This window comes from Dendrobates tinctorius, unplaced genomic scaffold, assembly GCF_039654945.1.
Source record: "Dendrobates tinctorius isolate UK_male_01 unplaced genomic scaffold, ASM3965494v1 ptg000005l, whole genome shotgun sequence".
NCBI classification, from domain to species: Eukaryota; Metazoa; Chordata; class Amphibia; order Anura; family Dendrobatidae; genus Dendrobates; species Dendrobates tinctorius.
This window is the reverse complement of record NW_027361673.1, coordinates 2508024-2521526: the sequence shown is the minus strand read 5'-3', so window position 1 is coordinate 2521526 and position 13503 is coordinate 2508024. Positions and strand designations below refer to the sequence as shown.

Genomic DNA, 13503 nt, shown 5'->3' with positions numbered 1-13503 from the left:
GACCGCGAACTGTCCTTTTGACCTGCACAACGGTGCAACGAACTCCTGACAGTTCAATCCTCCTTTCGGTGGTCAGTAGTATGGGACCCCACAACCGTGGAGCTCCCAGGATGCAAGAAGTGTCCCTTTCTGCAAGATAGTATAAACGAGCCGTCCCGGGGGTCGTGCAGCCGCCATGCCAGCCTCTCCCCTCTCATGGAGCAGGTTCCAGACTTCCTGCCCCCTGGCCCTCTTCTTCTCTATAACTCCTGCGACCCAAACAGAGGGTCCGGCATGAGCCCTGGAGTCCGGTGGGCGGGACTTAACCGAGGAAGGACGTGGATCAGAGGCGGCCGATGATTCCTGCGGCTCAACAGCCGCTGGGGCCAGGTGGCAAATGGGGACAACCGGGTCCTTGGAGGCTGGAATCACAAGGCCCACTAAGTCGGCCGCAGTCGACTTCAGCAGCGGCATAACCGCGGCCTCAGGACAGGCCGCATCCACTACTTCCAATGGAGCCGGAGTAACGGCCGGTTCCAACGACGCAGCTGCTATCAGCAGGGGGAACGCAGCAGCGTCTTCTTTGGATGACTTCCGTACTGGCGGCTCCAGACGGGGTACCTCAGGGTCTTGAGCAGGGGCCTCGCACAACTCTGCATACACCACTGGGCTCGATGTACCCAGGCCTTCTGGTGCGCAGGGGGCAGCGTGCTGTGGCGGAATGATGAGGGCCGCTGGCGGAGGCACTGGTGGTGCCGGGGGTACTCTCACCTTCCCCGGCGCTGCGGCCTCCATCACATCAATACGCGGCTTCACCCGCAGCCTCCGTCCCTCGCTCCACTGTCCCGCGGGTCTTTCCCCCAAACTCGGGGGCTCCGCTGAGAAGTCCTCTGCTGGTATTGGTGGCGGCCGTTCTCGCTGACTCCGCTCAGGCTCCGCTCCCCAGCTCAGTATCCCGCTGCTCTCCCGTGGCTCTGAGGGCGACTTCTGGCACAGCTCCATCCCCTGCCGCCACTGCCACTCTAGGCGGCCGATGCCCCGACACCTGCAGAGTCTCATACCGTCCGTTGGGCAGCACTCAAATGGCATCAGACAGCCGCAGTCAGGTTTTTCTTCTGTGCCACTCCCTCTGTGAGGTGAGGTGTCGGCAGGCCTCTCCACCCTCCTGTCAGGGTCCAATATATGGAAGCGTCGATCTCCAGGCACATACTGCTTCCTTTTGGGATACGTTGGAGGGGGTCCCAGTCCATTCAACATGACTGCAAACACCCGGACCTCTCCTCTGCGCTGAAGCAACACCGCCATACTGCACAGTACCTGGTACCGCCCCGGATCCTCTGCTGGCCACACAGATCCGCCACAGCGCTTCCCATTTGTATTCCACAGGTAGGTCATTTGTAATCCACAGGTAATTGTAATCCAAAGAGTAGTCCAAGTCCTTTTCCAGTCTTTGAGGCAGGCCTGCCGCAGAAGATGATGTATTAGCGGCGTCTATCCTGCCGACTACGCCAAATGTAGTGTCGGTGGTGGGGTGCCGAGCTGGGGGGGGTGGTCCTACTTTTATACCGCGCAGAGATGATAACAGAGACACGATGGAGGCAGATTCTGGGTGCAACAGGTCCAAGTTTATTTCTTCACTTGCCGTCCGACTGACGGCACACCTCGCGGCCCTCCGTTTCCAGAGCCGCTTCTCACACCGTACACTGGAGACGTGTCTGCACACACCGTCCCCTCCTTTACTGTCGACGCTCCTGACAGTTCCGTAACTGTGGCCGCCTTAGGCCCATTAACCAACAGCGCTTCTACTGCTCAGTCGTCGTGTCACATACGGTGTCTTACACCCAGTACCTCGTCTCAACTGCGGTCCTTTCCTGTCAGGACCACCCCCCTGACGTCCTCTCTCCTCAGTCCCCCTGGTCTGGATTCTCCTCAGAGTGCACAGACTGTCATAGTCCTCCTGTCACTTGAGCTCCCCCTGGGGACTGGAATCTTCTGGAACCCTCCCTCAGAATTTATAGCTAACCCGGTTCCTTAAAACTGTCACTCCAACTGTCACCTCGCCCCCCATGACCAACGGTTTCTAAAGCCCTAAGCTGCTGTAAAGTCCTTTGCTCACACTCCTCCCTGCCATCTAATGTCCACCCAAGGTACTGCACGTCCACTACACTTTCCTAGCTGTTTCCCCTCTATAATAACTGACACCTACCTATACTGTGCATACCTATCTTTCTCCATTCTGACACGTCCGTCCGTACGTCAGGTCACCTTCCCTACAACTACTATTCCTCTTGTAAATGTGGTGCATTCCTACTTAGTTTGACAGTGATTGGAGGGTGTAGTGTATAATCACTTTTCAAGGAGAATAGTTACACCTAGTTGTCAATATATACATATATTTCCAGGAACAATAATGGTGGAAAAGCCCAATACAGAGCTCTAAGAAAAGAGGCTACAGAATTGTTATTGTATAATGTACAAATGTGTCTGCTGACAGATCCTGTTTATCAGGATAGAAACCCAACGTCCATAATCTCTGGATTCTTGTATGTTTTTAGCTGTGAAGAATCTATTTCTTCTCACACCAACAGGCAACAGATTTCCCAAACGGTCCATAATTATATCACTTTGTTTTCAGAGTTTAACCCCTTTCTGACATCGGGCGTACATTTATGCTGATATCGGACTCCCTCCCTTTGATGTGGGCTCCGGTGGAGAGCCCACATTTTTCCCGGGACATGTCAGCTGTTTTGAACAGCTAACATGTGCCCACAATAGCCGCGGGTGGAATCGCGATCCGCCCGCAATAGCCACGGGTGGAATCGCGATCCGCCCGCAATAGCAACGGATGGAATCGCGATCCACCCGCGGCTATTAACCTATTAAATGCCACTGTCAAATTCTGGACGGTGGGTTCGAATCCCACCAAGGACAACATCTGCAAGGAGTTTGTATGTTCTCCCCGTGTTTGCGTGGGTTTCCTCCGGGTACTCCGGTTTCCTCCCACACTCCAAAGACATACTGATAGGGAATTTAGATTGTGAGCCCCATCGGGGACAGTGATGATAATGTGTGCAAACTGTAAAGCGCTGCGGAATATGTTAGCGCTATATAAAAATAAAGATTATTATTAAAGATTATTATCTGTGCCAAAATGGTATCATTAAAAACATCAGCTTGGCATGCAAAAAAATTATCCCTCTCCCAACCCGAGATCACGAAAAATGGAGATGATACAGGTATTGGAAAATGGCGCAATTTTTTTTAATCAAAGTTTGGAATTTTTTTTCACCACTTAGATAAAAAAGAACCTAGATATGTTTGGTGTCTATGACTAGGTAGAATCATAGTGGCAGGTCAGTTTTAGCATTTGGTGAACCTAGCAAAAAAGACAAAGAAAAAACAAGCGTGGGATTGCACTTTTTTTGCAATTTCACCGCACTTGGAATTTTTTTCCCATTTTCTAGTACATGACCAATGGGGTTGTTCAAAAGTACAACGTGTTCCGCAAAAAAACAAGCCCTCACATGGCCATATTGATGGAAAAATAAAAAAAGATATGGCTCTGGGAAGAGGAGCGAAAATCGAAAATGCAAAAAACGAAAATACCTCTGGGGGTGAAGGTGTTAAAGGAGATTTTACTGGATCAACAAAATGTTCGTCAAAGGCAATAACTGGCAGAAAAGAACAAATAATATCACTTACCCTAATTAGCTGTCATTTCTTCCATTCCAATGACTCCCATTTTTTTTAATCTATGCGGTAGATACATGTTGTCTATATGACTGCTGCAGCCAATCACTGGCCTCAGTGGTCTTTTGCTGCCTGCCTTTGTGCCTGTGTGATTTGCTGCTGTGGTCATGTGAGCAGATGGCATGAGACCAATGTAGAGAGGTAACCAGAGACCAGTGGGGAGCACCAAACCAGAATTACTGGAATGAGAGGCGATTGATCAGGTTAGTAATTGTTCATTTGTTATTTTCTGAGATAATCTACCTTTATCCTAATTTTTGTAGATTCCAGTTGGCACCCTTGAAATTGTTCCAGAAAATGAAGTATTTCTCCAAGAAATTCTTTGCAATTACCGGTACACATGTTTTGTTATACGCATTTGTTTCCTTTATGTGTACCAGAACAACACAAAAAAAATCAGCTGAAAAAACGGCAATTTGGACGGAGACAATTTCACATAAAACACCAAAAATGGGTCGAAAATGGTTGGCACCTCAATTAAATATTGAGTTGCACACCCTTTGGAATAAAAAACTTCAATCAGTTGATTCCTATAACCATCAACAAGCTTCTGACACCTCTCAACTGGAGGTCTCTCATATTTGCAGGTAGCCTTCTCACAACAGCAGTTTGAAGATCTCTCCACAGGTGCTCAATGGGAATTAGGTCCAGACTCATTGCTGGCCACTCAGAACTCTCCAGCGCTTTGTTTCCATCCATTTCTGGGTGCTTGTTGAAGTATGTATGCGGTTATTGTCTTGCTGGAAGACCCATGACCTAGGACGGAAGCACAGCTTTCTGACACTGTGCACCAGACTGTATGATTGCCCCCACAGCCCACCACACAGAATGTCTTCACAGTAGCCAACACAGTATAATGCTCAAACAACTTTGGTCACACAGTATGATGCTCTCATACACAATCATACACACAGACACAATTCACACTTATGGGTCACAATCCTGCTTGCTGCTCCTGCCTCACTGAGCATGTTTCTGCACATCCTGTCTTCAGGTCATGTGATATTCTTAAAGGACCTTGCAGGATCTTCACGGCCTACCTTGACAGAATGGTGAAGCAAGGACCTGTCAGTGCCTTGCCTCACCATTGTATTCAACTGTATCTGTGTTTTGAATATAACAGTGAGCCAAGGCACATATGCAGCCTTTTGGCCCAGGAAAGTTATGTTCGATAGAAATGGTAAGGGTCACTGTGTGGCAGAGCTGAGGGTTGCATCATGCCGAGGCATTATGCTGCTTGTGGGCATCATACTTTGTGAGGGACTTTGGACGTATATTGTGTATGGGAGACAGTCTGGACATTGTCCTGTGTGTGTGGGGAATGTGGGGACATTATACTGTGTGTGGGGTATATCATACTGCATGTGGGGAAATGCTCTATAGTGGGCGTTATAATATGGAATTATTATTACATTCACTCTGTTTGGGGACATTATACTGTGCCTGGGGGGAAAGTACTGTTGGGGCATCATACTGTATTGGGTGAGTGTTCTGTGATAACATACTGTGTGCCGAGGCTGTGAGGGCATCATTATTGTCTGGTAGATTATACTCTGAGAGCACCATGCTGTGTGTGTGTGGCTGTGGGGCCATTATACTGTGCGGGGTTATGTACTGTGGGGCATCCACTGTGTGTGTGAAAGAATGTATTGTGGGGGCATCAACGTATGTGTGGGGAATATACTCTGGGCATAATACTGCTTGGGGCTAACAGGGAATATTTCTGTGTGTGGTACAATGCACTGTGGGGGCCATCATACCGTGTGTGAGGAATGTACTGTGTGAGGATAATACTGGGTAAGGGAGAATTTACTGTGCTGACATCATACTAAGTCGGGAAAAGGACTTTAGGGGCATCAAATTGTGTGCGGGAATATATTGTGTGGGGATTGTCCTGTGGGAGACCTTATATTGTCTGTGAGGGAAAATGGTGTGTGGATGAAATTATCCTTATTGTGGGAGGAAATCATACTATATGTGAGGACATCATATTGTGTGTGGGGGGACATCATGCTTTCTGTGAAGGAATATACTGTGGAGCAATATGCTCTGTGTTTGTGGCACTGCGGGGATACATGGCAGTGGTACCGTACTGTGTTGGAATGTTAATGGGCTTCACTAGGAGAAATATTTCTGTGTGGGACTGGGCGAGGTTAGAAAACATGACATAAAATAGAAATTGCCCCCATTTTTGTTTCTCAAATTTGGGAGGTTTGTTGAACTGTTGGTTTCCAGTCAAGATCAACAAGCCCTGAACTCTTCTCTGTCTCCACAATGGAGCAAGCATTGATGTGAAACTGCAAAACCTGCTCTGATGATGCATGTGTCAGAAGATAATTCTCTGCAATATTCATTAACAGACCTGCATTTGTAGTTTCACATTACTGATCTGTCAGCAACAGGCATCAAACACACAGATCAGCCCTGCTTGTTTAAGCACATCATTACCTAGTTGTTACATGTTCCATAGTGCAGGCAGAGCAGAGTCCATGACAGTTGAGCTGTGCTGGAAACCAGCTAACATAGCAATAACGTAAGCTCAAAGTTGCAGCTGTGTTGCTGTAGATGTGGGAAGATAAGATCCTTCAGGCAGAGCCGTGCACAGGACAAGACAGTGCACTAAATATAGAGGGTAATCTAAACAATGATTAGCTTGATGATGTTCCAGATGTCTGTGGTGGATACATTTGAACTTAGTACGGTATACACTATATAGTAGAGCTGTGCTGAACACCTGTGCTATTTTACACATCGATCAGCTAGCAGGCTTCCAGCACAGCTGTGAGATAGATGTGGAGCTAGTTAGGAGCACACAGAAGAGAGGAGTCTGCAGCACTGAGGAGAAGCAGGGTGCTTTTAGCAGTATAAAAATAGGACTGCTCATTCAGCTGTGTGAAGCTGGACACAGAGAGGGGCAGATGGAGATAAAAAAAAAAAGACACAAAGGAATAATATATAATCTTTATGTTGGACTGATCTATATATTAACAATAAGTATGCATTTGCTGTGTTTCGTGGAAAATGTGTGATTGTGGGAATAACAATACAGGCGTATTTTATTTTACTTGGGGGCACAATAATAAGTGTGAATGGGTTGTCCAAGTAGTGCACATCCCCTTTAAGCTAAAGGTGCATGTATATCTGCTGCTGCACTGTGATAATCACCAATTGAGAACAAGTTCGGTGTTGGTTTAATAGCCTTTTTAACAGGCCGACTATGGTTTAGATGCGCACAGAACGATCAGTAATAGATCGTACTGTGCTTCTAGAATGATATTGTTCTTGACGTCACGTGCTTTTTACCAAAGACTATTTTCTGTCGACAGTAATGATATTTTGGGCAGACCGTTTCAGCAAAATAGAATTGTGTCCCTGTACTGTGACATCACAGTGTTTGTTGACCTGGACTGTGATGTTATTGTGTTTTATTCTTCATTTTCTAAATAATCTTTTGAAAATGATTGGTGAAGAATATTATTTTAAGCATTACTTTTAACCTTTCGGAGCCTTTTAAAGATATTCTTATTCGCTGGTCAAACAAAAAAGTGTTGCTGTTCCAACACATTGTTCTTGTCTTGAATTATTTCCACTCCGTTTACATCAATAAAAATATAAACGTTGTCTTGTAAATTGTGTTCTGAAGGACGCCGTGCCTCTTCACACTTGCTCCATGAATGATTAGATATTGAGTGGTAAGACACGTGGTTTCTTTATAAGAATGAGATAAAAAAAGAAAATAATACACACAACGCTGTACTTCAGCAGAGACCATAAATTATGGCACAAACAATCTTTTAAATGAATTAAGTTTGATTAATCTCCCAATTCTCTGAACACTAATATTTCTAAGATCTGAATTTATTATTCCAAAAATACCTATCCCTGCAGAACATGTGATGAGAGGGCAGTAAAACATTCTGATTGCCGGCAGTGATTATAGGAGATGTCTGGCTGAGAGTTAACATAGGAGAGGAATATTTACTGCTAAGATCACACAGCAGACAGCACGTAGAGACACCACAGTCAAGCGGAGCCTGAACGTGAGCAAAGTCTATGAAAAATCTCTTAGATTTCACACTGTCAGTTCAGTCATTAATTTATTACTTATTTATTTTACTCCTTTATATAGCCCATTAATACCACAGCGCTTTGCATACATTATCGGCACAGTCCCCATTGGAGCTCACAATCTATACTTACTATGAGTGTGTCTTTGGAGTGTGGGAGAACCCGGAGGAAACCTACACAACCATGGGGAGGACATACAAGCTTTTTGCAGATGTTTTTCTTGGTGGGATTTGAACCCAGTTTTCTTGCTGCTTTATATCCTTTAGACTGCATGCGCACAATTTTTCCGACAGCCATATTGTCTGATTGCACCAGTCCCAAGGTCCCAATTAAAAGTTATTCTTATGCGAGAAGGGAAGTTTACGGCATATTCATTATATTGTGCTAAAGATAACTGTATGACAGTCATGGTTGGGGGCCACACAGCGCAGCATCTTGGGGGGCAGGTTATATACTGCTGCTTTAGACAAGTTGGATCTTGTTTTATAGGGGGTGTCCAGCCTTAGGCTGCAAGTCTGCTATCACTTTATGTGACTCCAGACTTGTGAATCCTCACTTAGTCCACACTGCGCACTATGAGGATTTGCTGGCGCTGGGAATGAGGTTAGGTGTGACTTGAAGCATGCGATTTGCATACATTTGCATACATGCAGTCACGTGCAGACTAGACATTCACAAACTCACTTAATGCAAATGTATTCAGCGATGCCATACACTTCTAGTCGAACTGTGGCCAAGACTATGCAATTCGCATATGTGCGGTCACATGAACACCCGCTCACGGCACTCGCACCAGAAAATCTTCACAGCGCGCAGTCTGCAGTCACTTAGAGTGACTGCAGACTTGTAGCCCAAGGCCGGACAGACCCTTTAAGTCACAATATTATACTCTTACTATAATCTTGCCCAATGACAGATTTTGTTTGTGTGTAGAGAAATATATTGTTCCTGAATATGAATGCCCCATCATCATGACCTGTTCTTTATATATGGTAGGTGACTACCATTATCTTCGCATTACATGTCATCTATCATTTTGGGTGAAATTTCGAGAGCCGCCCTGGAGTGCCCCCTATCATACTTATTATCTGTATCGCTTCGGCTTGTTTTTTCCATGAATCCTGCCTTTTTATTCTCAATGTATTACATTTTTCCCTTGGTAATCAATGTCCTTTCCTAAGCTTGTTTGTAACACATTTCCATTTTTTATTGGCAGCTGTTTCTAAATGTTTTACCCCAAGACAGAAGCCAATGGATAAGTAAAACGGCAGAGTTAAGAACATGGTATAAAAAGATTAAGGAAATAGTAAGTGATATTTCCACTATTATCCAGCGCTGCTGTGAAACAGTGTCTGGTTGAGAGAAATGTAATGTTGCTGTGTTTGTCTTATTTTAGCATATTACAAATCCAAGGAAAGCTGCCGGACAGCAGGACTTAATGATAAATAATCCATTGTCGCAGGATGAGGGGGTAAGTAGACATCAGTCTCGAGACTACTCAAAGAAACGGAACCCGACACGGTATTTCATTTGTAATATCAGTAAAACCTCTTATAAAGTGATTTGTGTGAAGAGCAATTGCCCACCTTGAACTGCCTCTCAAAATACTAACTAGTAGTGATGTGATGAGCGAACGTGCTTGGATGACATGTTATCTGAGCATGCTCGGGTGCTAACTGAGTGACTTGTGCGTGTTTGAAAAAATGTTCGAGTCCCCGCACCTGCATGTCTCGCGCCTGCTCGACAGCCCCAACGCATACAGGTATTGCCTAACAAACAGGCATTCCATGCACGTGTTGCAGCTGTCAAGACATGCAGGCACGGAGACTTGATCATATCTTTTTCGAACACATCGAAGTCACTGTGTTAGCACACGAGCATTCTCAGATAATACCTTACCCGAGAACGTTCACTCATCACTACTAACCAAGTTAAGGAGAACCTGTCAGCACGTTTTTCATGTGGAAGTACTGCTAATGCTAAACAGGCGCTTATTCTCTAATAAAAATCTTGATTTTTTTTTTTTGAAATCTGGAGTCAGTCATTAGAAATTTTGCATAAAAGCCATGTGAAAATCAGGCTGGCAGTGCATTGGGGTGTGTCAGTGCATTTGGATGGCTTCTTCCAAGTGGATTAACCCACCCCAGTGCACCTTCAGCCTGAGTTCCACACGACTTCTAGGTTAGATTTCTGTCCTGACTGACATATTAAAATCTTTTGTGTAGAAATCCATCTTTATTTGGGGATAAGTGTCTACATACAGTAGTGTTGAAAATACTACCAGTCCAATATGACTAACCAGATGAATCACTGTTTTTGGTATAAATTATATTACCACATGCCACACAATTTACCAGTTGGTGCAGTAGATTCTAAGAAAACCACAGACTCCGCATTCATGATCTGTAGGTTTTTGAGCCTGTGTATTAGAATAATTAATTGAAAGGGGGTGTGTTCAAAATAATAGCAGTGTGGAGCTCAATTAGTGAGGTCAGTCATTCTGTGAAGAAACAGGTGTGAATCAGGTGGCCCTTATTTATGGGTGAAGCCGGGACACGTTGTACATGCATTTCTCCTTGAAAGCCTGAGAAATATGGGTCATGCGAGACATTGTTCAGAAGAACAGCGTGCGTTGATTGGAGAGGGTAAAACGTATAAAGAAGTGCAGACAATGAGCTAAAATGATCTCCAATGCTTTAAAATGGAAAGCCAAACCATAGAGACATGGAAGAAACGGAAGACTACCATTCGTATGGATGGACGAATAGCCAGAACGGTAAGGGCTGAGCCATTGATCAGCTCCTGGATGATCAAAGACAGGCTCAAGTTACCTGTGAGTACTGTGACAGATGATGCCGGTGTGAAGCTAATCTCTTAGCAAGAAGTCCCTGCGAAGTCCCACTGTTAGAAAAAAGACATGTACTGAAGCCGATACAATTTGCCAAAGAACACCTCAACTGGCCTAAAGAGAAACGGAGAAACATTTTGTAGACTGGTGAAAGTAAAATTGTTCTTTTTGGGTCCTAGGGCCGCAGACAGTTCATCAGACGACCCCCAAACTCTGCATTCAAGCCACAGTAGACTCTGAAGACAGTGAAGCATGGTGGTGCAAGCATCATGATATGGGCATGTTTCTCTTACTATGGTGCCAGACCTATTTCTCGCATACCAGGGACCATCGACCAGTTTGCATATATTAAAATACTTGAAGAGGTCATGTTGACTTGCGCTAAAGAGGATATGCCCTTGAAATGGGGGTTTCAACAAGACCCTAAGCACTCCAGTAAGCGAGCAAAATCTTGGTTCCAGTCCAATAAAATTGAGGTTATGTGGCCTACAAATGCCCAAAAATTGCGGGATGTAGTCCAAGCATCCTGGACTGGAATAACAGGTGACAGGGGCCAGGAGTTGGGTGACTCTATGTAACAGATGTGAAGCATTGCTGAAAAAAAAAAAACTTAGTATAAAACTAAATATTAGGTTAGTGATTCACAGGAATGCTAAATCCACAAATAAATAGTACATATTGTGAGTTTGTAAAGACAAACGCAGGCACTGTTATTTTTTTAGAACATCCCAATGTTCATTTTTTGTTATTTTCTGTAAAGTAGTTAAAAATTATATATATTTCTCCATGTTTTGAATTAGAAAACAGTGAGCAATGTTCCCAATGCTGGAAATAAAAACTAGGATAAAGAGTTTGTGATTAACTCACGTTTTTGAACACTGCTAGTATTTTGAACACTACTTGAGTAACTTACATTTGGAAAAATGTGATGAGAGGTTCCACGCTCCGTGCTTTCAGACAAAACATACTTAAAAAGCTGCCGAGGACCGAACCGCATGGGACAAGTCAGAGAGTCCGTTCCCAGCAGCTTCCCCCCAGGCCCAGGGGTGGCAAGTGTTTCCCTTCTTTGGGTTTTCTCTCTTAGCTCATAAATACTTTAACCCCTTCCCGACCTGTGACACAGCGTATGCGTCATGAAAGTCGGTGCCAATCCGACCTATGACGCATACCCTGTGTCATGAATTCAAAGCCCCCCTGCGGGTCGGGTGACCGGGGTCAATGAAAGGTCACACGACCCGCAGATACAGGGGGCTTTGTAATTCACCACAGGGGGGCGTCGCTTCGCCCCCACGTGGCTACGATCGCTCTGATTGGCTGTTAAAAGTGAAACAGCCAATCAGCGATAGTAATATTTCATCAATGAAAATTGATGAAATATTACAATCCAGCCATGGCCGATGCTGCAGTAGCATCGGACATGGCTGGAAACACCGATTCGACCCCCCCCCACCGGCGATCCCCCCGCCACTGAATGACAGCGGCGATCTGCCGCCGCTGTCATCATCTGCCCCCCCTCCCATTCCCTCCGCTTGGAAAATGGCGGGCGCATGCACAGTGCGCCCGCCCGAATCTGCTGGCTGCAGATTCCATTATTTCATTTTGATCACTCTCACAGTGATCAAAATGAAATAAAAAGTAAATGAACCCGATTATCACCCTCATAGGTAGGCATAACTAATAAAATAAAGAAAATATTTTTATTTTTATTTTTCCATTAGGGTTAGGGTTGGAAAGAGGGTTAGGGTTGGAATTAGGGTTAGGCTTGTGGTTAGTGTTATGGTTAGTGTTGGGGTTAGGGTTGGGATTAGGGTTAGGGATGTGTTGGGGTTAGGGTTGTGGTTAGGGGTGTGTTGGGGTTAGGGTTGGAGTTAAAATTGAGGGGTTTCCACTGTTTAGGCACATCAGGGGCTCTCCAAACGCGATATGGTGCAACCATTTATTCCAGCCAATTTTGCGTTCAAAAAGTCAAACGGTGCTCCCTCCCTTCCAAGCCCCGACGTGTGCCCAAACAGTGGTTTACCCCCACATATGGGGTATCAGCGTACTCAGGAAAAATTGCACAGCAACTTTTGGGGACTAATTTCTCCTGTTACCCTTGGGAAAATAAAAAATTGGAGGCTAAAAATTATTTTTGTGGAAAAAAAATGTTTTTTTCATTTTCACGTCTCTGCATTATAAACTTCTGTGAAGCACTTGGGGGTTAAAAGTGCTCACCATACATCTTCATAAGTTCCTTGGAAGGTCTAGTTTCCAAAATGGGGTCACTTGTGGGGGGTTTCCACTGTTTAGGCACATCAGGGGCTCTGCAAACGTAATGACGACCGCAGACTGTTCCATCAAAGTCTGCATTTCAAAACGTCACTACTTCCATTCCGAGCCCTGACGTGTGCCCAAACAATGGTTCCCACACACATATGGGGTATCAGCGTACTCAGGACAAACTGGACAACAACTTTTGGGGTCCAATTTCTCCTGTTACCCTTGTGAAAATAAAAAATTGCGAGCTAAAAATTCATTTTTTGAGGAAAAAAAAGATTTTTTTATTTTCATGGCTCTGCGTTACAATCTTCTGTGAAGCACTTCAGGGTTCAAGGTGCTCACCACACATCTAGGCAAGTTCCTTATGGGATCTAGTTTCCAAAATGGGGTCACTTGTGGGGGGTTTCCACAGTTTAGGTACATCAAGGGCTCTGCAAATGTAACATGATGCCCGCAGACCATTCCATCAAAGTCTGCATACCAAAACGTCACTACTTCCCTTCCGAGCCCTGACGTGTGCCCATACAGTGGTCATCCCCCACATATGGGGTATCAGCGTACTCAGGACAAACTGGACAACAACTTTTGGGGTCCAATTT

General features: G+C 45.1%; 1 protein-coding gene across 1 annotated transcript in view; it reads left to right on the top strand.

Moving 5' to 3' along the window:
• TBC1D5 (TBC1 domain family member 5) overlaps positions 1 to 13503 on the top strand; it is a 741163-nt gene that overhangs the window by 412745 nt on the left and 314915 nt on the right. The window contains exons 7-8 of the mRNA XM_073568086.1: positions 9014 to 9103; positions 9194 to 9268. Of these exons, the coding sequence (XP_073424187.1) occupies positions 9014 to 9103; positions 9194 to 9268 (165 nt within the window). The remainder of the gene's footprint in view (positions 1 to 9013; positions 9104 to 9193; positions 9269 to 13503) is intronic.